General features: G+C 42.0%; 1 protein-coding gene across 16 annotated transcripts in view; it reads right to left on the bottom strand.

Annotated features, from left to right (window-relative positions):
- Positions 1-19,651, bottom strand: part of PDE4D (phosphodiesterase 4D) — a 1,245,374-nt gene that overhangs the window by 47,849 nt on the left and 1,177,874 nt on the right. For 14 of the 16 annotated variants that reach the window (XM_071219656.1, XM_071219665.1, XM_071219658.1 and 11 more), the window contains one exon: positions 1,366-1,478. In XM_071219656.1, the coding sequence (XP_071075757.1) occupies positions 1,366-1,478 (113 nt within the window). Of the gene's footprint in view, positions 1-1,365; positions 1,479-1,564; positions 2,095-2,128; positions 2,154-19,651 lie in introns of those variants that run through there. The other 2 variants (XM_045186272.2, XM_045186271.2) reach the window with 2 other exon arrangements.

Here is a 19,651-nt window from a genome sequence, read left to right as displayed (position 1 = left end):
TTACTAGGAATCAAATTATGAAAGGATGATTTATATTTTAGAAATGTAATAAATGAACTAAGATTTTGTTAGTCAGATGAGAACAATGGCACCTAACACCACATCAGGGAGTAGGAGAGCAATAACCAATCATTTTGGTGAGGAGCCATACCAGATTTAGGAATGTGGCCCAAATGACAAAATAAAACTCAGATTCGATCACTAGTGTTCACATAAGTAGGTCAGAGTGCTTATGGGTAGGTTAGTGCCTGCGGATGGTGACTGAAGAGTCCCTTTTAATTTATTTGAAGGTAACGTTTCACTTAAAAACAATGCTGTCAACAGATAAGACAAGTGGCTGATGTGCTTTGGTATTTTTAAAAACTGCATTAAAAAAACAGGTGGGATAAAAACTACAGTAAGCAAAAAAAAAAAAGCATCACTCTTTGAAAAATATGTGCATGTAAACAGTAAAATGGCATATCCTTACTGACCTTGTAAATAGGTAGCCAAAAGCCAAATATCTTTAAGAGGCAACGGTTACTAATTGTCACACAGAGTTACCAGTCCTTGCAGGCTGAATCCCTCAGCCATTTGCATCCAACACGGGCATGTCTTCTTTCCCATCCCCTCGGTCAAGACTCATAAAAAACACACATAACCAATTATTCCCTTCCACAACTAAAGACAGAAAACAGGAATTCCAAAAAATACAGCAAAGCAGACAACACTCCACTTGCTTTACAGCTGTGTCAGGCTGAAGGTTACCCCTCAGCACTGTGGCACAGAGGGCACAAATGCCCCCCTGAAGCGTCCAAGACTCAAAGAAACAAAGGTAAAGATCATAATTAATTTTCTAACTTTGCTGACGTTCCTCTGGACGTGTACGGCCAAGTGAACATACAAAGGCTCAGTTTTTACAGGGTACCCTGACACCAAGACAGATGAGGGCTAAGGTTCCAAGTTCACTTTGAGTGGGGGTAGGTGGTGGCACTCAAGAGGTTGCTTTGACCTCCAGCAACTCTCATGTCCAACGGGGAATCCCAGGAATACCCTTAACCATGCAATGCCAATGGACCGGACTGGATTTCTGCTGCAAGGGCAAAGTGTCACTTTGCCACCTCCCCAAACCCACTGTGTCCTGGAGGTACTGTAATCAAACTGTGTCAAAGCTGCTTTTGCAAAATGTTTAATTTATCTGGAGTGAATGGAAGAGAGGGGGAAGGCACAGAATCAGGGACTTCCCTCGGAGGGAGCAGAACCGCCAACATGCAGTAAGTGTGACAAATCTCTGTATATATTTCACGGGGCCACGGGCACTGGTGGCTTCACCAGTGTGGGAGTCAACAGCCTAGGGGCCTCGGTGAGAGCAGAGGAGGGGCTTACCTTGTTGGAGGCCATCTCACTGACGGAGTGCCTGGTCTGCAGGGTCTCTAGCTGGTCCAGACACCAGTCCAGCTCCTCCAGGGTCTCGCTGGCCAGTTTCTGGTAGGCCTCCTCTGCGAAGAGATAGGGAAAGGGGGACTCAGTTCTCAAGCGCTTCACGGGGCTGCCAGCGAGTTCAAAGGGGGCCATCCTGCCGTACCCCGCCATGCTCAGATGCCCGGTGCCCGCACATGAGGGCTGCTCCTTCATATTGCCAAGCCGGGCACCGCGAGGGGGACCGAGGCTCTGCTAGCCGGGCAGCTGGCCTCGGGAAAGCACGGTCTCTCCAGCTTGGCGTTTTAGTTCAGCGTCCAGGGAGGGCACGCAAAGTGCAGCAAGCCAACTTTTTACACGGAGACCCAGACAAAAAAACCAGGATGAGACTTTGAGACGGTGCAGCGGGCCAGAGTCCTAGTCCTTGAGGATGACGAAGGGGGAGGCGCGTGCGCCTCGGAGCCCGCCCCGTGGAGGGAGCGTCTGGTCCACCGCCTGGTCTCCCAGGTGGCCAGCCCCGAGCCAAGCCGTCTCCGTGCCCGCCCCGCCTGCTGAGCCTTCACTCAAAGCGAATGAATCAGCCGCGGCCGGGTGCGCAGCCACCGCGTTTCCTGTTTTCTTTCTCAACTCCGCGGGCGGCGGGCGCAGTGCCGCTCCATCACTGTGGCTTTCCGGGAACAGTCCCCCTCTCGCCCCTCTCAGCCTGCCCGCCCCTCCACAAGTCCCTTACAGAAAGATTCCCATTTGCCAAAGCCTGCCCGGCCCCCCCGCCGAGTCCTTCCCTGCAGCCGCTGTCCCGGCCGCCCTGCCGCCCGGCGGTGGCATCACTCCGCGCAGCCAGGCGCCTCTCGCTTTGAAGCCCAGCCCGAGAGGCGGTGGGCACGAGCGAGCGAGTGTGACTGCGGGGCTGCTGTGAGTCCGGGCGAGGGGAGCGGCGGAAAACCCGGCGTGGAGCCTCCGCCGCCCGCCGGCGCTCGGGGTCGCCCCTGCCGTGGGGCTCCAGCAGCGCCTGGCGCGCACGCGCGGCTGCGCAGCGCACCTGCCGGGGGACCCCTAGCGCCCCGCGAGCCCCGAGCCTCCTGATTGCCGGGAGGCTCTTCGTCTCCACCACCGGCTGCTCTCCGGGATTCGGGGGAGAGCCCGACGGGCTGCACAAACAAGGTTATTTAGGACCCGCGCAACCGTTTCTGAGGGTTTTAGAGCCTTCTTTTAAGGGTTTAGGATTTACCTACTTCAAGCGGGACAGGGTGGTTGTGGGAATAAAAGCGTTTCTATTAAGACTGGACTCTTTCAGTGCCCACTCCTGGCTGAATACCAGACTAAATTTTGGGGTGGACACAAACAAGCAAACAAAAACATTCAGTGTTGTGGAGTCCGGGACTCTTCAGAAGTCTCACATTTGACAGTATGTTGTAATGCACATTCAGAACGGTCTACGAGTTTTCTTAAAGCAGCAGCAATGCCAATGCATCACATGGTATGGGCCATTAACGCATGTCCTGCCTACGTGCTCCGGTCGTCTGTGGAACTGCAAATCAGAGACTAGGATGGTCTTGTGATGTCAAGGGAAAAAGTCTGGAAGGGTTCTTCTATTCTCCATGCTCAGAATAAACTACAAACGTGAGAAAATGAAAAGGCCATATCCAAAGGCTTCGCATGAAAGCCGGTTCTATTTACAAAAGCAGACCCTGGGGACCATGGGCACTCTTCATAAGCAGATCAATTGCGGAGAACTTCCCTACATCAGCATGCGGATGAGCAAACGTCTCAGCGGGGAAATCCAAACTCCCCAGAGTCCTCCTTATAAAGCTTTGTTATTTTCAATTAGAAAAAAATACATTGAAAGCTTACATGAAATTGATGAGATGGTTTTTCTTTGTCTTGGAATCTGTAGGTATTAAAGGAGAAGAAATTCTGCCCTTGAAATTTAAGCTCTATAAGTGATTAGTGGCAGATCAAAGAATTTCACAGACTGAATCTCAGGCTCCTGGGATTTTCCAGATAGGTTTTTATACAACATTTGTAAGTCAGAATAACTTTCTAAGTATATGTTACATGTACCACGTGGCTCATTGTTACCAAGAATTCTTGAACTGTTGCTATTCACTTAGAGAACTCTAGGTTAAAATTTGCTTTTTTATTATACTGTCCCCCCCCCCCCAACAATCTCTGTGAATATATACTTGAGGTGAACAAGCAACTGCCTGAACATTGCCAGGTGGGTTATAAAGTGTAAGTCTGGAGCTTTTATCCCTAACAAAAAGAACAACCTTGAAGATCATTTTAAATAGTCAGTGTATTTTATCTGTAGAGCTTTGCCCTGATTAAAAGAATAAAACTGTAACATGCTTGTTATAAAGATTGAAACATTACACCAAGATGTAATGTAGAAAGTCCCTTGTAATCCCATACTCTTAAGATCATAAATAAGAATTAAGCCTCTGACCATAACACATTTTCATTGTACCTCATATCTTCCATCGGCAAGCACAGCAGTACCTACTTGTGATGGTAGTACATCTGTTATATGGTTTTGGTTTTGCTTTTTTCATCTCTCCACTGTATAAAACAGGGATGTAGGAATTTTTAACATGAAATTGACTTATTTTGGGTCATTTGTCCATCATTTGCACACCCAATGGGTTAAAGATGCAAAACCATGGTGTCCAGGATTTTTTCACTGTCATCTTTCCAGCACTGGTTACATCAGGAGCCCGGAATCCCCTCTCCATGTGGCCAAGGCTTAGCTTTCCATGATCCTCTTCCCTGCGCTCCAATTCTTCCAAAGTCCGAGATAAATAATCCCCTCCCATCTTCACAGACTTCTCAAAGCTTTTCAGAAATACCGGCCTTGGGTCTAACAGGATGTGACACCACATATTATATACTTCAGTGTTTATTTTTTAATTGTAATAGAAATGTAATTCAGGAAAGTTCCAGTGCTTCAAAACATTATGCACCTAAAGACAGGACTCACTCTTAAAAAGGCAGTACAGGGACAAGAGGAACAATTTATTTCAGAAGATCTACTGTATTTTTCGGACTATACTCCTCCCCCACCCCCTGCAAATTTGGGAGGAAAATATGGGTGTGTCTTATAGTTTGAATGTAGGGGGGGGGTTGGGGTTTGGGGGGTGTGGTGGTGGAGCATTTTTTTTTCCTATTTTCCTCCTCTAAACCTAGGTACGTCTTATGGTCTGGAGTGTCTTATAGTCTGAAAAATACAGTACTTTATGTCCCAACAGATAAGCCATTTTAACAATCAACGTGTGAGTGCAATCACAGATTCATATGTAGATGTATCTTAAGTTCTAACATTTCTGCCTGTACAGTATAAATCTGGAGGAGCACATCTACTTATCGATCAAACAATAATTACTCAGAATAAAAGTTTGTTCTGTAAAATTGTTCTCAAGTAAAGTGAAGAATTATTGGTGATTAGCTTAGAGCTAATACTACTTTTTCCAAATTCCTGGTTTACAGGCAATTTGGCTAACCACAGTTTTTCAGGATCATTATTGAAGCTCAACTTTTAGGAATTTCAACCCCAAATATTCTAAGAACATTGCAACCCTACTAAAAAGCCTCTATGTGGAATTGCCAGCTATCGTACAGAAAACTGAGTCACCACACCAAACAACCCGCCTAAATGTCATCAACAGCAGGACACTGACAGTGAGCTCATTTAATTTTGGATTTTACCAAAAACACAAATTGTATTCATTAATAAAATACTCTTCACCCCAGACAGTAGTATTCACTGTGGCACTACTTAAAAATGTCTGAAAATGCTTCTATTTAATTGTCCCAAAGCTTGCCAAATCAAGGAACTACAGGGAGAAAAACTCCCCATCAACACTGTTGGTGAAATTCCATAAAATTTAGGAGAGAGCTATCGAACAGCGACTAAGAAATATCTGGAGCCTTTGGAAGTCCCCTCCTACAGAAGCGTTGGTTTTCTTCAAGGCACCCTTGAACTAAGTAACACCGAGGTTTTACTCAGGATCTGCTGTGAACAAACAGTTCCCGATTCTTGCAGGCCAGCACTTGGCCTCCGTCATTGTGATGTGATCAAGGGTTCCCCTGACACATGGCCTGAAATAGTGCCAGGGGCTCCGGGAGAAGATGCTGAAGCAGCAGCTTCTCTTTGCAAAGAAAAAAAGTAATCGCCTCAGAGCTGCAGCAGTTAGCTAGGGGTTGAGGTTGTTCTCTTGAGAAATGTTTAGCAATTACTCTTACCCACAACTTAAGCAATGTTGACCATTGAAGTAAAGGGATCCACGCTATGTGATGTGTAACTGTGTGAATGTTGGTTTCTTTGCTGACACTTGAATGACTAAAGGTTTGTGTAAGTTCGTCATAATCTCTAGATAGACCTATTGGTATAAATGAAGAGAATAGATCCAAAAATGTCACTTAATATGAACACCAGTGCTCACACTTAATTAAAAAATAAATATTAACTATAACAGCTGATTTAGACTTTTCTTAAAATTAAAAGAAAACAACCCACTAAACAATTCCTAAGAGCAAACACATATCTTCCTAACCAATTCCAGCTTCTTCTCTCCTAATTCCTACCAAAATTTCTTTGTTGTTCCTAAGGATGGTGACGATGGTGTCTGAAGTAGGCAGAACTGGAGAAAATGATTGCTCTCTCACCCTGTATTGCTTCGAGCGAGTCACTCCCTGAGTTCACTCCGGTAGAAGATGTGTGCAGGTTAGTTCTAACTTTTGCTGCCATTTTTTCCTTCCATGCATTTTATCTGATGGGAAATACATGAAGGAGCTGGATTTGCTTTCAGTGTGCATATGTAACAGGTTCAAGCAGAGCTTGCGAGTGGCAAGCTGCTCTCATGTCCAAGTGTATTCCTGGCATCAAGGTTCTTGTTTTGAAATATTTTAAAATCTTATGAAACATATAAAATTTCACTTCGTACTTCAAAAATCCTCCAAAGGGAAGATGTGCGTAATTTTGTGTTTTTTTCCCCTTTAATCTTCTCACTATCTATGTTTTTTTTTTTTCTAGTGCTCTGCCTAAGGCTCTAGTAGAACTTTAAAATGAAATAAATACAACCTTGGGTTTCAGTGACTTCTAGTACCATCAGTAAGTCAACTTCTAGTAGCAGCAGTACTTTATTTTGCACCAACTCTGTGCCATGTACTTAACCGTCTGTAAAAACAAGATGATTAAAAGAGTATGTCCCTTACTCAAGGAAACCCTAGAGTCTGGTGGTAGAGCGAACTTCAGTGTGCAGTATATTCTGAAAGAAGGAACACAAGGACTATGGGAGAATAAAAGAGAGCTGTTTACATCAGACCGGGACAGAGGTAGAGTGGGAGAAGGGTGAGTCCTAAAGAATGAAACAGGAGATAAGATGATGAGAAGGATTTTTAAGAGAAAACAAGATGAGCAAATGTATGGGCCTATACTCAATAAAATGTGTGTACACATGTATGTGGAGAAAGGAACTACCACGAGCAGGGCCTTACTCAGCGGGAAAGAGGCTGGAGAAATCCACAGACACTGGCCATGGAAGTCTCTCAGGCATCTGCAGGTAGGGACTTTGGACTGAACCTTCAAGAGTAGGAACCACTGAGTGATTCAAAGCACTGTGTGATATGGGATCTGATCTTATTTAGAGGGAAAAATTCTAGGGCTCTGTAGTCAATGGGATTGAAGTAGGTGAGGCTGAAGTCAATGAGAACGTTATCTTTGGCCATATTATTGGTATAATACAATTAATAATTTACAGAACATTTGCTTTTATGATGACAATTCTTACCTAAGACAATCTCTGAATTAAAATTCTGCATAGGCATGTGTTCACAGGATATGGCAGGCATGAATTGAAAAGGACTTCCCAATGTGACTTGTGAGGGGACAGACTTCTTGTTCTTATAAACTACAGTCTTCTAACCACTGAGATGTTAATCTTACTGCATTCATCATAACTATTGTCACCAGAATTGCCTTCAGGGAGAGCCTGCCTGTAGGAAAGTGTTTGATAAGGCTATGCAAAAAGGTGAGGCTTTAAGGAGACCTGTTTGGGTGGAACTAGTCTGTGATCATCTCTTCTACACAGGAGAGGGGAAGGACACGCCAGTTGCTTCAGGAGTGTGTGTGCGTATGTGTGTAAGGAGTCACCTTGGTCTGCAGAGTAATTCCACCCTATACTGTATTTCGCTCTGTATAATGTGCACTTTTTTTTACCCAAATTTTTGAGGGAAAAATAAGGATGTGCATTATACATAAGTAGTACTAATTCCATATCTATGTAAATGTTTTAAATTCTTTTATTTATGCATATACATTAAAAGTGTAACTTTAGGAAGCAATAGTGATATCCGTATGCAGAATAATACCCTGCACTACGATAATTGGTTTTGTTTCTAAATATAAATAAATCAAAAGTTGAATTAAAAAGTTAAAATGAAAGATTTTTTTTCTGATAATTTTGGCCCAAAACGTGGGTATATATTATACATGGGAACACATTATACATGGCAAAATATAGTAAATCTCCTTTTCCCTCCAATTTTTAATAAAGTTGCTGAAGGCATACAATGCTCAGATAAAGAGATTTACTTTATTTTGTTTTGTTTTAACCCAGTAAGGGGACTGAGCTCGGAGGCCAGATTGGCCCAAATTGAAATGTCAACCTGAACTGACGCTGAGGAGAAGCAGCAGAGAAAGAGGAGAAAGCTTGAAAGCTGTGGAACTCATTGTAAGAATAGGAAGGGCTTCGTCCAAGGAATTGGGGTTTGAGCCAAGTTTAATCAGACAATCAAAATTGAAGACTTCATACAACTCGGGTTCTACTATTAGCAGTATTATCCCTTGACTGAAGAGCAGAAGAAGGCTCCAATCTCTGTTCCACTACATACAAGCCATAATTCCTACCAAATCACCTAACCCTTTCTAAGCCTTCATTTCCTCACCTGTGGACTGGGGGTAATAAAAAGTACTTTGCAGATTATTTTAGTTTAAGTGAGAGACAGTGAGTTAAATAACCTTGCATTGCTTGCCTAATAGATTCTTTTCCAGGCACTGCACTAGGTGATGGAGATTTAGCAATGAACGAGTAGTTGAAAGCTCTTGCCTGCTCTCAGAGTTTCCATTCTTCTGCTTATGATGATCCGCGTTTATTGAATGCCTGCTATGTGCCAGGTGCTGAGTATGCAAAAGGGAAGCAAATAACTTTGGGTTTCAGGAAGCTCATAGGCCAATGAGGAAGACAAGTTTGAACTGGTATGTAGGTAACCTGTCCACTAAAACTAGGCAGTCTGGATCATAAGCTCAAGGTAGAGAAAGGGGACAGGGAGTGTTACCTACCACAGCCTGGGAGAAATCTGGGAAGGCTCTCTGAAGGAAGGAATGTTAGCCTCAAGTCTCCATGGATGAATTAAAGAATTAACTAGGTGAAGAATGGGAGGTGACGTCTGAGAAAGAGGGCAAACATGTGCCACTGCCAGTTGGAGAACACCGTCCAAGGATGTTCAAATAAGTTAATTTGCAGTAAGGCATTTACTACATGAGAGGTTCCTTCCTCTCTCCCAGGTTCTCAACCCTAAATCAGTTACGATGTTCCTGTCATCACCATCAACCCTCTAATATCAACCAGTTCCGGGCTGAATATGAGTGACAAATCAATCATGCAAAGTCACTGTGTATAAAAAGTATGTACAAGATATGTTGGTTAATGAAAGAGTACTACTTACTGTGAATTTGCTGGGAGGATCATTCCAACATTTCCCAAAGAATGTTCAAATAAACACTATTCCTACAAGATTCTCCTTACCAAAAGAATTCTGTGGTCAAACCAGTTTGGAAAATGTTAAATATGCAGCCTCTTTGCAGTGATATGTAATGGACATGAACCTACCAAAATTTACAATTTCTACAGCAAGGAGATCTGTTTCATGTCATTTTACAAGTATTAATTAAATAAATTTGACATAAAATGCTTTTTGACATACAACTATCATCTCTTAATGCATATTTTTGAAAACTTTGTCCTATACCATGTTGGGTGAGTCCAAAAACAAACACAATGTTTGAGTTCTGTAGGTTCCCATAGTTTCAAAATCCCCAATAAGAACCTCTTATTTCTCCTTAGGCCTTTGTGTATTGTTCAGAGTGGTCAGAACGTAATCTTCCTCCTTCTGTTCCTTCCTATCTTTCTCTTTTTCCTTTCCCCAGGAACAGAGCAGGCAAACCAAACAAACAAACAGCCCAATCCATACATATTTATTGAGCCTCTCTGATGTTCTGGTTGCTTTGAAATAAAAGAATGCAAAAGATTCAGTGGCCTGGACCTGGGAAGGATCTTATAATATCCTGCTGAGAAAATCAGATACATGGCCAGCTGCTGCCTAGAGACAGTATGAGGTGCCACAGAAATCATTCAGCTTGGGACTGCTATGTAGTACAGGAGGAGGGGGCGGTACGGACTGCAGTTAGGTGGATTCCAGGAAAAAGGTGAACCTGAATGTGCGTCTTTGACCCAGAAGTCTGTGATTTGAATGGCTGTGGGAGGGTGGAGTCAGCTGGCATTCTTTTCAGGTAGAAGAAATGTCTGGAGAAGGGTTACATGTGTGGGCGGTAAATAGCCTGCATGGAGTAGACTTCTTAGAGGGAGGAGTAGGGAAACAGAATTGAATACTTAAATGGGTGGCCTTGAGCTAATGGATATTGTGGGAATTGAATAAGTGCACTGTAGCCCAGGAGGAGACAATAAAGAAGAGAGAAGGAGGGAGATTAAGACTCCACTGCAGCTGTCTTCCTCGGAGCTGCGTATGGAGGTGGCAGCCATCTTTACTTGGCACCATGGCAGCCCTCAGACCCCTGGTGAAACCCAAGATCATCAAAAGGAGGACCAAGAAGTTCATCCTGCACCAGTCAGACCGATATGTCAAAATTAAGCTGAACTGGAGGAAACCCAGAGGCACTGACAATAGGGTGTGCAGAAGATTCAAGGGCCAGACCTTGATGCCCAGTATTGGTTGTGGGAGCAACAAGAAAACAAAGCACACTGCCCAGTGGCTTTCGAAAGTTCCTGGTCCACAGCGTCAAGGAGCTTGAAGTGCCGCTAATGTGCAACAAACCTTACTGTGCTGGGATTGCTCACAACGTCTCCTCAGAGAACCAGGAAGCCATTGTGGACTGAGCAGCCCAGCTGGCCATCAGGGTCCCAATGCCAGGCTGCGCAGTGAGGAAAGTGAATAGACAGACAGATTGTGTGCACGTTGTATCTGCGTAAATAAAACCTTAACATTCTGCAAAAACAGACTCCATTGCAGTAGTCCTGATGCACAGCAAGTAATAAGCAGCGTTCTCAAGTTATCCATTGCAGTGGCCTATTACGACAGTTATGAGCAAGGAGAGAGCACCACAATGGGAACAGAGGTCTAGGCTCAAATGCTGGCCCTGCAACTCAGCTACCATGTGGCAAATTTGGGTGAATTATTTAACTTCTCTGTACCTCAGGTTTCTCTTCTGTAAACAGGGCTACAAACACATCCCATGGAAGACTGCCCCCCTCCTGGCCATTCTCCATATTTTATTATGTTTGAATTTTAAGACTAACTTTAAGTTAAACATCACATATCCACATGCCTATCTTATTTTTGTTGGTTTCATTTCTACTTAAATGCATGACTTGTTAAAAAATTGTAAATATTTATGAAATCTGTTACATGTTATACATAACTGCTGATTTTAACAGCCATTTATCTCCTCCCGATCTCTTCTTTTGGGGGTGGAGCCTAGAATCCATTTATTTCCTTTCATAAAATCGCACACTTCTCAGAAACTACATTTGTGTCCAGCAAAACGTAAAGTCAGATATACAATGCCTCTTTGCTGTTGGGACCTGGACTCATCCAGTTTGGAGCGAATGATCAGTGGCCTGGAGTCCTTGGTCTCATGAAATGTCCGCCTTCCCTTGCACAGACCCTCGCTCATGTCTGGGACCTGGGCAGCACTGAACTGGGGTCAGCTATGGTGCAGCTGTCCCAGCCTGGCTCTGGGGGACCCTCACCAGTGTTTCAAGGGATAGCCCACATAAGGGTGGATGAGTCAGTCTTCAGACAACATCTGTGCAAATCAGTTATGGCTGCAAATTGAATAGTGCTTTTCTCCAGGGAGCACAAAGTTATCTAAACTATTCTGTGCATATTTTTGATGCCAGTAGTAATCAGCACCTGTGTCTCTGAAAATTAACACAATTAGCAATAGTACTCATTGTACCTGCTACTTTAAACAATTTCATCCACAGCTGTTTGATTAAGCAAGATGCTGTTTTATTTCATTCTTACGATTAGCTTTTGAAGACATCCACAGAAATCTGGACACTTTTTGCCATACCTTAATGTTGTAAAGCCATATTTTAAGTATTCCAGGTTTATGCTTAAATTCCAGCTCTTTGATAAGAGAAAAAAATGCATAGCATTTTTCTTCCCATTGTCTAACCACATAATGACTGTACATATTTTATATATATATTTATAAATCTCCAGGGCATATTTACTATCTAGAATTATTTAATATGTGAATATTTTGAATTGAGATCATTAGAAATTAATATAAGCAGAAGGCTTTTGATTTAAGATAAGTCTGAGATCCACTAAAATTAATTGTAATATGTCCTTCTGGTGACTTTATATATGTATATATATATATATTTTAAACAGCATTACATATTTTAGCCCTTGAATTACAACTTTTAAATTTTATGAATTTTGCTAAACCACCATGTTTAAAATAATTTTTAAATTATTTTATATTAATTTTTGTTGCAAATCTAACCAATGATGAGGCTGCTGGATATTTAGATCCACATTCTAATTTTGGCCTTTATATTTTGTTTTCATAAATTGTCCTTGGTGACCTAGTAATCATGGCTGCCTACCCATTCCTTTTTTTTTTTTTGCATTTTTTGCCACCTTCCAACAAGTGAAAATTATGTGAGACTTCAACTCCTGGGGAGACTGCCATTTTCTTTCTTCCCAAGACCCAGACTGCACCCATTGAGTTTGGGGAAAGGTTAAATGAGAGGAAGCTGTGGTTTTCAAACTTTTTTGATAGTGAGCCATAGTAAGAAATATATTATGTACTATGACAAGCATACTTGTTTAAAGTAGAAGGTACAAATGAATACTATTGTTAATTGTGCTCATTTTTAACCTTCATTTTGTTTATATGGCACATCACGTTTATCAATTTGCAGATATTGTACCAATCTTGCATCCCTTGAATGAATCTCATTCGATCATGGTGTATGATCTTTTTGATGTTTTGCTGGATCTGGTTTGCTAATATTGTGCTGAGGATTTTAGCAACTTTGTTCATCAGGGATATTGGCCTCTAATTTTCTTTCTTTGTAGTGGCTTTATCTGATTTTGGAATTAAGATAATGCTGGCCTTGAAAAATAAGCTTGGGAGTCTTCCCTCCTCTTGAATTTTTTAGGACTAGGTGCTGGTTCTTCTCCGAAAGTTTGGTAAAATTCACTTGCGAAGCCATTTGATCCAGGACTTTTGCTTATTGGGGGTTGTTTTCATTACTGCTTCAGTTCCCTAGTTGTAATCTGTCTGTCCAGATTCTCTGATCCTTCCTGATCCAGTTTCGGAAGATCATATGTTTTTAGGATATTATTCATTTCATGTAGATTGTCCAATTTGTTGGTATATAGGTGTTCATAATATTTTCTTACAATCCTTTGTATTTCTTCAGTGTCAGTTGTTACTTCTCTTTCATTTCTGATTTTATTTATTTGGATCCTCTCTTTTTTTTTCCTTGGTGAGTATGGTTAAAAGCTTGTCAATCTGGTTTATCTTTTCAAAGAACCAGCTCTTGGTTTCATTGATCTTTTGTATTGTTCTTTTAGAGCCTATTTTGTTTATTTCTGCTCTTATCTTTATTATTACTTTCTTCTCACTTTGGGCTTTGTTTGTTGTTCTTTTTCTAGTTCTGTTAAGTGCAAAGTTAGGGTGTTTATTTGAGATTTTCTTGTTTCTTGTGGTAGATCATTTCTGAAGAAGCATGGGTACTGACTCCTAGTACAAAAAATACCTACAGTACAGGAATGTTTTGATACCCATATTTGTTTAAAAAGATGGGGTGTAAACTTCTGTTGAAAACAACCCCAGTATATTATATATAATGGTCATGGCACAATTTGTTTATAGTCTTTGTTTAACAAATAATGCATTTAAATTTAAGTGAAATCAGTAAAAAGAGTTATATAAAAACTTTCCTACTTTCCTACTGCAAGGGAGAAGTACGTAGAGCACAGAGTCATGTAAGGTATGAGCTGTTTAATATGCAGATGTTTTGTAAATCATTTCTCCAAGAAGTGTGCGTTTCCTCATGGCACTAGAGGTTTACCAGCTGAGCACACAGAGCAGGGGTCACCCACTAAAGTGTTGGTAAGAGCCAGGCAGATCATGTGAATGAATGATGTAGTTGATGCGGGACTGCTGGGGCGGTGGGTGGGGGCTTCAGAGGGCAGTGTGGGAATGCTGGCCAACTGTTGCCAGATCTTCAGATTTTTCAAAAGAATTCCCACATTTGGACATTTTAATGCAAAATTTATGTTTTTCAAATGTTGGCAACTAATTAAAAAGAGTTAAATATTTCCAAAACCGAGCAAAAAAGTTTATGACCCACAGTTGTCAATTTGCACCCCCAGTATCAGGAATCCTTAGCACAAGTGACAGGAACCTTCCTAAGGGCAGTGTAGACAAGCCCTCAAGGACCCTATAAATTCAAGGTAGTGAAATTATGTGTCTCTGTAATCCAGAATGCTAATGTGGTAACACTGAGAGGCTATTTTATTTGGAGTCAAAAGACAGAGATTCCTTTCCTGGTTCCAACGGTTACTCAGGAATGGCCTTGGCCAAATGATCTCAGCTGTCCGTGGACCAACTGGACCCCTATGAAATGTCCTGTGAGCAACTTGGCCTGACCAAAAATATCTGACTCCAGTGACCTAACAATTACTAATGACCCCACCAAATAGGGAGCACTGTTTTCCAAAGGCGGCCGTACATCCTAACCCTTTTATTGACAAAGGAATAGGAAAAAAATTTTTTTTCCCATTTGGCCCTCATTTTCCTTTCTAGCTCTTAAACTCTTACAAAAAAATTACTGGAAATCCCAGCTGTTTTCTTTTTTGCAGGGGTATTTCCTCTTCCAATCTCTCCTACATAACCTTATGTTCCCAAAGTACCTCTTCTATACCTCTTGTGTGGTCTCCTCACATAAGACCATATTCTGGATTTTTAATGCCTATAGGTTTGCATCCAAACTTCATTTAGAGTCTTGAGAGCCCCTCTAAAATCTGCCTCACTGGACCCATCTGTCCTCACCATCCCCAGTGGTTCATTCCACCTACATACCCCATCTTGTCAGGAAGCCTCAGAGTCTCGTCTCTGCATATCTAGTCTATTCATCACTTGCTCATCCAGTCCTTCCTTCCCTCTTTCTTTCCATCTATTCTTTTCCTGCCCTTCACAGGTTACTTCCTTCACACAAATGTTCCTTCAGAGGAAGCTCTGCATAGAAGCAGATGACAAGCTCTCCTTGTCCACAGCAGCACAGTCCGGAAAGGAGTGACCCTGAGATCCTTCACAGAGGGGGACACTCAGGAAGGAATGAAGGGTGGTTGGTTGGAGGGAATCCACATATATTGTCTGTTTTGGTTTTATCAGGGGGTGAGTCCTTTCCATAAGGTAGGAAAGAAGACACTGTTACATGAATCTTCCTTGTCCACTTAAACTTTGGTTCAGTTAACTACCCAATAAATATTTGTTCAATACCCGCTGTGGGATAATCTGGCTCTATAAGAGGCACTCAGTTAAAGAGCTGAATTCGGAAGCTCTGTGACTTCAGGGAGCCCACAATCTAGAGGTTCTCATCAACAAATGAACAATGCAGTGATTTCAAAAGCAGTTCCTGTGTGGAATGGTGGAAGCATGTGCAGGTCAGGAAAGCTGCAAGGATCTAGCCGGGCTTCCTGGAGGGGATGTCTGTACTCTCCTCCACTCGGTAACTCATGATCAGAGTTTGCAGACATGGCTGGGATTAAGGAAACAACCTGAGGACAACAGGAAGAGTGGGTCTGGTGGCTCAGAGGGGCCAAGAATCAGCTTGTGGTTCCAGGCCTCAGGCACACCAGGCACACGAGGCACAAAACAATGTTTTCCTCCAACTCCCCAAATTCTCTGCAGCAGAAGCTTAGGAGTGAGAGAGAAGAGAAGGCAGAAAATTACAGCCTCTGGGGTGAAAAAGGAAAGAGGAGGAATGAGTCTCTAAAAGTGTAGAAAATCAACCAACTGGGAGCTGATGAAAGATCATGTTTATTCAAAAAGGACAATTAAAAAGGCAATTGTGGGAGGCAGATGAGAAAGATTGGGGCTGCCAGTTAAGTGGGTGAGGAAAACCCAGCTCTTTGAGAACTTGATTAAATTCTGTAGCTTGAATTTCCCACTTGCTGCTCCCTCTGCCTGCCTCTTCTCCCTCTGCCCTCTGGCCCCGGGGTGGGGTCCTGCTCTCTTTGTGGAACAATGAAACTTTAGAAATGAATTCTTCAGGGCAAGTAAGCATCGCTAATGTATTTCTCCCTGAGGGTGAGCCTGGCACTTGAATTTAAACTGTTCGATTGCATTCTGAAGGAAGGTATCTGTTCTACCTGGGTTAAGGCCCTACTCGAATTTGACCTCCCCCACCCCCAAATTTATTTAGAAAGAAGGCCAAAGGGTCCCTCCCTGCTCCTCTTAATTCCTGAGTGGATTATATACTGGGTTATTCTGGGCCAAAAAGGGACTTTACAGAGACTGAAAATTCAGGAGATTCATTTTTGGAATAAGGTAGTTCTTGTTTCCAAACCTGAGCTTTGTCCCAGACTAGTGTGAGACCCTCAGATAAATGCATTAGCTTGTCTGAGCTTGTTCTTTCATTTGTAAAATGGGGAGCAGGACTTGCATCATGTGATTTTGAAGATTAAATAGGATTATGCATACAAAGCAGTGCTTGAAAAATAAGTGTCCAAAAAATGATGATGAGTTGTGTATGCAGGCACATATAGGTTGCCTGAAATTTCTTTGAATTATTCCCAGCTCACTTCACTCTTCTCCCTGATGCTGTTATCCACTGGCTGACTGAAAGAGGCTTTCTAGCCTTTATCGATATGATTAGGAACAGTAGTCCTTGAAAGTGCTCTCAAATTATTTATCTAATTAAACAAGCAAACCTTTTTAAACCCAGACATCCTAAATCTCTGTAGCCTGTCTCTGTTGATTTGGCTAGAACAGCTCAGGGCTTTCCAGGTGGAAGAAAAAATAAATTAGCAGTCTGGAGAACAAGGACCTCTGAGTTACACGCGCCTCACTAAAACAGTCTGTTCACCCTGTTTATTTTGCCATGGGGTCTAGAATTAGTAGGGGACTGGGAAAATGCACGATACCACCCAATAGGCGTTCCCTCTAAAGATAGATGCTGGCAAATATTATGTTTGCTGCATGAGAGCCAAATCTGAAGTTAACTCTTCAAGTATTTAAATCATGAAACAATCTATCACAAGGATTTGCTTACTATTAGACTGAATAACTCCAGGGTTGCAACCATATCAAATTCATTTTTTAATCTCTGCTGCTAAACCCTGCCTGTCACATACCAAGTATCTACTAAATGTTTGTTGAATTGAACTGAATAATTATGGAACATTCCTTTTATTAAGGGCACCTTTCTGTAATATTTCCAGAGCTACTAATGCATCTGAGAATCAATAACTAGACTGAGAGGAATATTAACGTGGTTCAGGGACTTGTAAACCACACAGTCTGAGATATGACAGATTAAAGTGACTTTTGTGCTGGGGCAAGAAAACCCGGTAGAGTGACCCTTGTCTTCACATTTTTCCTACTTAGTGTCCTACCAAACCACTTATTCTCTGGGTACCTAAAAACGTTATTACATTTATTTGCTTAGGTATTCTTATGGATAGCAGATTCATACGTCCCACTGGTTTGGGATTTACCAGGTTTATGTCTGTTATCCCAATGTGATTATGAATAATAATGCTTTTTATTCTCAAAAGTGCCCTGGTTTGGATGCTAAATCATATAGACACTCTACTTACGGGAGAGTTCATCACACATCATTTGGCTGCCCAACTCCACCTCCCGTGGAGTGGTGGGTACTCCACTCTGCCCAGGCTTTCCTCTGTGGAGGCACCTCTCCTAATCACTGCTTCCTGGAGCTCCGGGCCCACCCCTAAAAGAACAGACACTTCTTTTTGGAAAGACTCTTGATGGAACAACAACAAAATCAGTTCTCTGATTTTAAGTCTTTCCTGTCATCTTGGAGCTCTAATGAACACTAAGTAAGAGACTCCTTAATAATTACATCCCCAAATTTGCTGAAATCTAGAAGACATACCCATTTGAAAACTCTAATCTAGTAATTAAACTTAAGCTTCTCAGGTTAAACTGAAGCTTAGTAATACAGCTTATTTTGTCAAAATCAGTTAAGGCCCTCTAATAGGTTTTAGAATAAATGGACAGGCAAAAATTAAAATGTGGCGAGCCAAGGTAATCAGAAAGCTCACTTCATTCAGTCAATAACAATGGCACTTTAATGGGCTCTTTTTACTATTGGGATGTAATTGTGCTTAGCTTTAATTTCTTGTAATGATGGAACAAATTAGATTACCTCATACTTTTAGGGTCATTCGGCTCCATCATGTTTTGGTGGTTCCCTAAACCCCACTGGAAATTAAATCAGCTCTGCAGTTGCTCATTCTCCCTATTTTGTGACATGCCTGCCTTGTGTCAGCAAAACGGTACTACCTTCATCCAAGACGTTGCAGTAGAGGTAAAAGCAGGGATCTCCTCTGCCCCTTTCCTTTTAGATCTCCCTATTTGTCGCTATCAAATTATGGCATGCCTGCTGGGACACGATCTTGTTAGAACAAGCAGAGTGGTTCTCGTGTGAAACTTCAGGACTGTCTCTACCACGAGTGCAGAATGTACCTGTGATTCAAACTTAGATGAGGGAATGAGTTGGTAAGAACATAATGAGCACCAAACAGTATTAAGAACACAAACTACTTTTACTCGGTACTACCAGTTTCTCTTCCCTAATTCCAGGTGGACATGAAAGCTCTGAGGCAGGGAATCTACTGCCACGAATCATCAAAACTCATTAGTCCTTAGTCCAGCACATTTACTCTTTAGGGCCTTACCCAGAGCAGGTAAAATATTCCAGCAAACCTAACGTAACTTTCCTGAACACTGCAGCTACTAAGCTCAAACTGTAAAAGATCACAGTATAAATGGCATTGCAGATACAGTGTGGCAGACGGACATTAAATATTTAAAACTCATGCATCATTATTAATAAGCAACAATGTTTGAGACTTCTAGCTGCTCCCTAACATTGGTGCTTTTCTTCATCAGTTATATTAATAAAGAAAATTCCAAGTAGAGAGAATCCCCAGACTCCTGTGCAGCCAGGTGTTGTTACATAACTATATTCTCATAAATGGGTTGATGGAAGTGTTACGTGGAAGTTTCAAAAACTTTCATTGAAAGATACCTATCATATATCTTATATCTGTGCTCCTTCATTCTTTTCCTAGGGACTAGAATATGAAGTTGGTGGATGGAGCAGGAACAGCCACATTGGGCCACGAGATGAATTTCAGCATAGAGGGTACACCTAATAGCTCCCAAGTGGGAGGAGCGCACGTCCCTGAAGGCTTTATGGAGTGGGGTTGCCCATTAGCTCTAGACTATCTACTTTCAGATCTTAACATGCTAGAGAATAAACATCCATGTTCTTTAAGCCACTTCTATTCTAAATCTGTCAAACTATTTTTTGACCATTTTAAATCATAGTCAAACACAATTCCAACGAATATAAAGACCAATAACAAAACTCCAATTTCCCTTGATCTAAGACCATAGCTTAGTCTTGTCAAAAAGGAGTGTGTTGCCATGGCCAGGTAGCTGGTTGTTGGAGCATCCTCCCACACACCAAAAGGCTGTGGGTTCAATTCCCGGTCAGGGCACATACTTAGGTTGCGCGCTCCATCCCCAGTCAGGGCGCATACAGGAGGTAACCAATTGATGTTTCTCTTTCTTCCTCTCTCCCCTCTTTGGCTAAAATCAACAAACATATCATTGGGTGAGGATTAAAAAACAATTTTTTTAAAAAAAGGAGTGTGTTCACTTAAACTAGGCTGTAAT

This window comes from Desmodus rotundus, chromosome 1 (assembly GCF_022682495.2).
Source record: "Desmodus rotundus isolate HL8 chromosome 1, HLdesRot8A.1, whole genome shotgun sequence".
NCBI classification, from domain to species: Eukaryota; Metazoa; Chordata; class Mammalia; order Chiroptera; family Phyllostomidae; genus Desmodus; species Desmodus rotundus.
The sequence above is the reverse complement of the archived record's forward strand: the minus strand, read 5'-3'. Positions and strand labels throughout refer to the sequence as shown.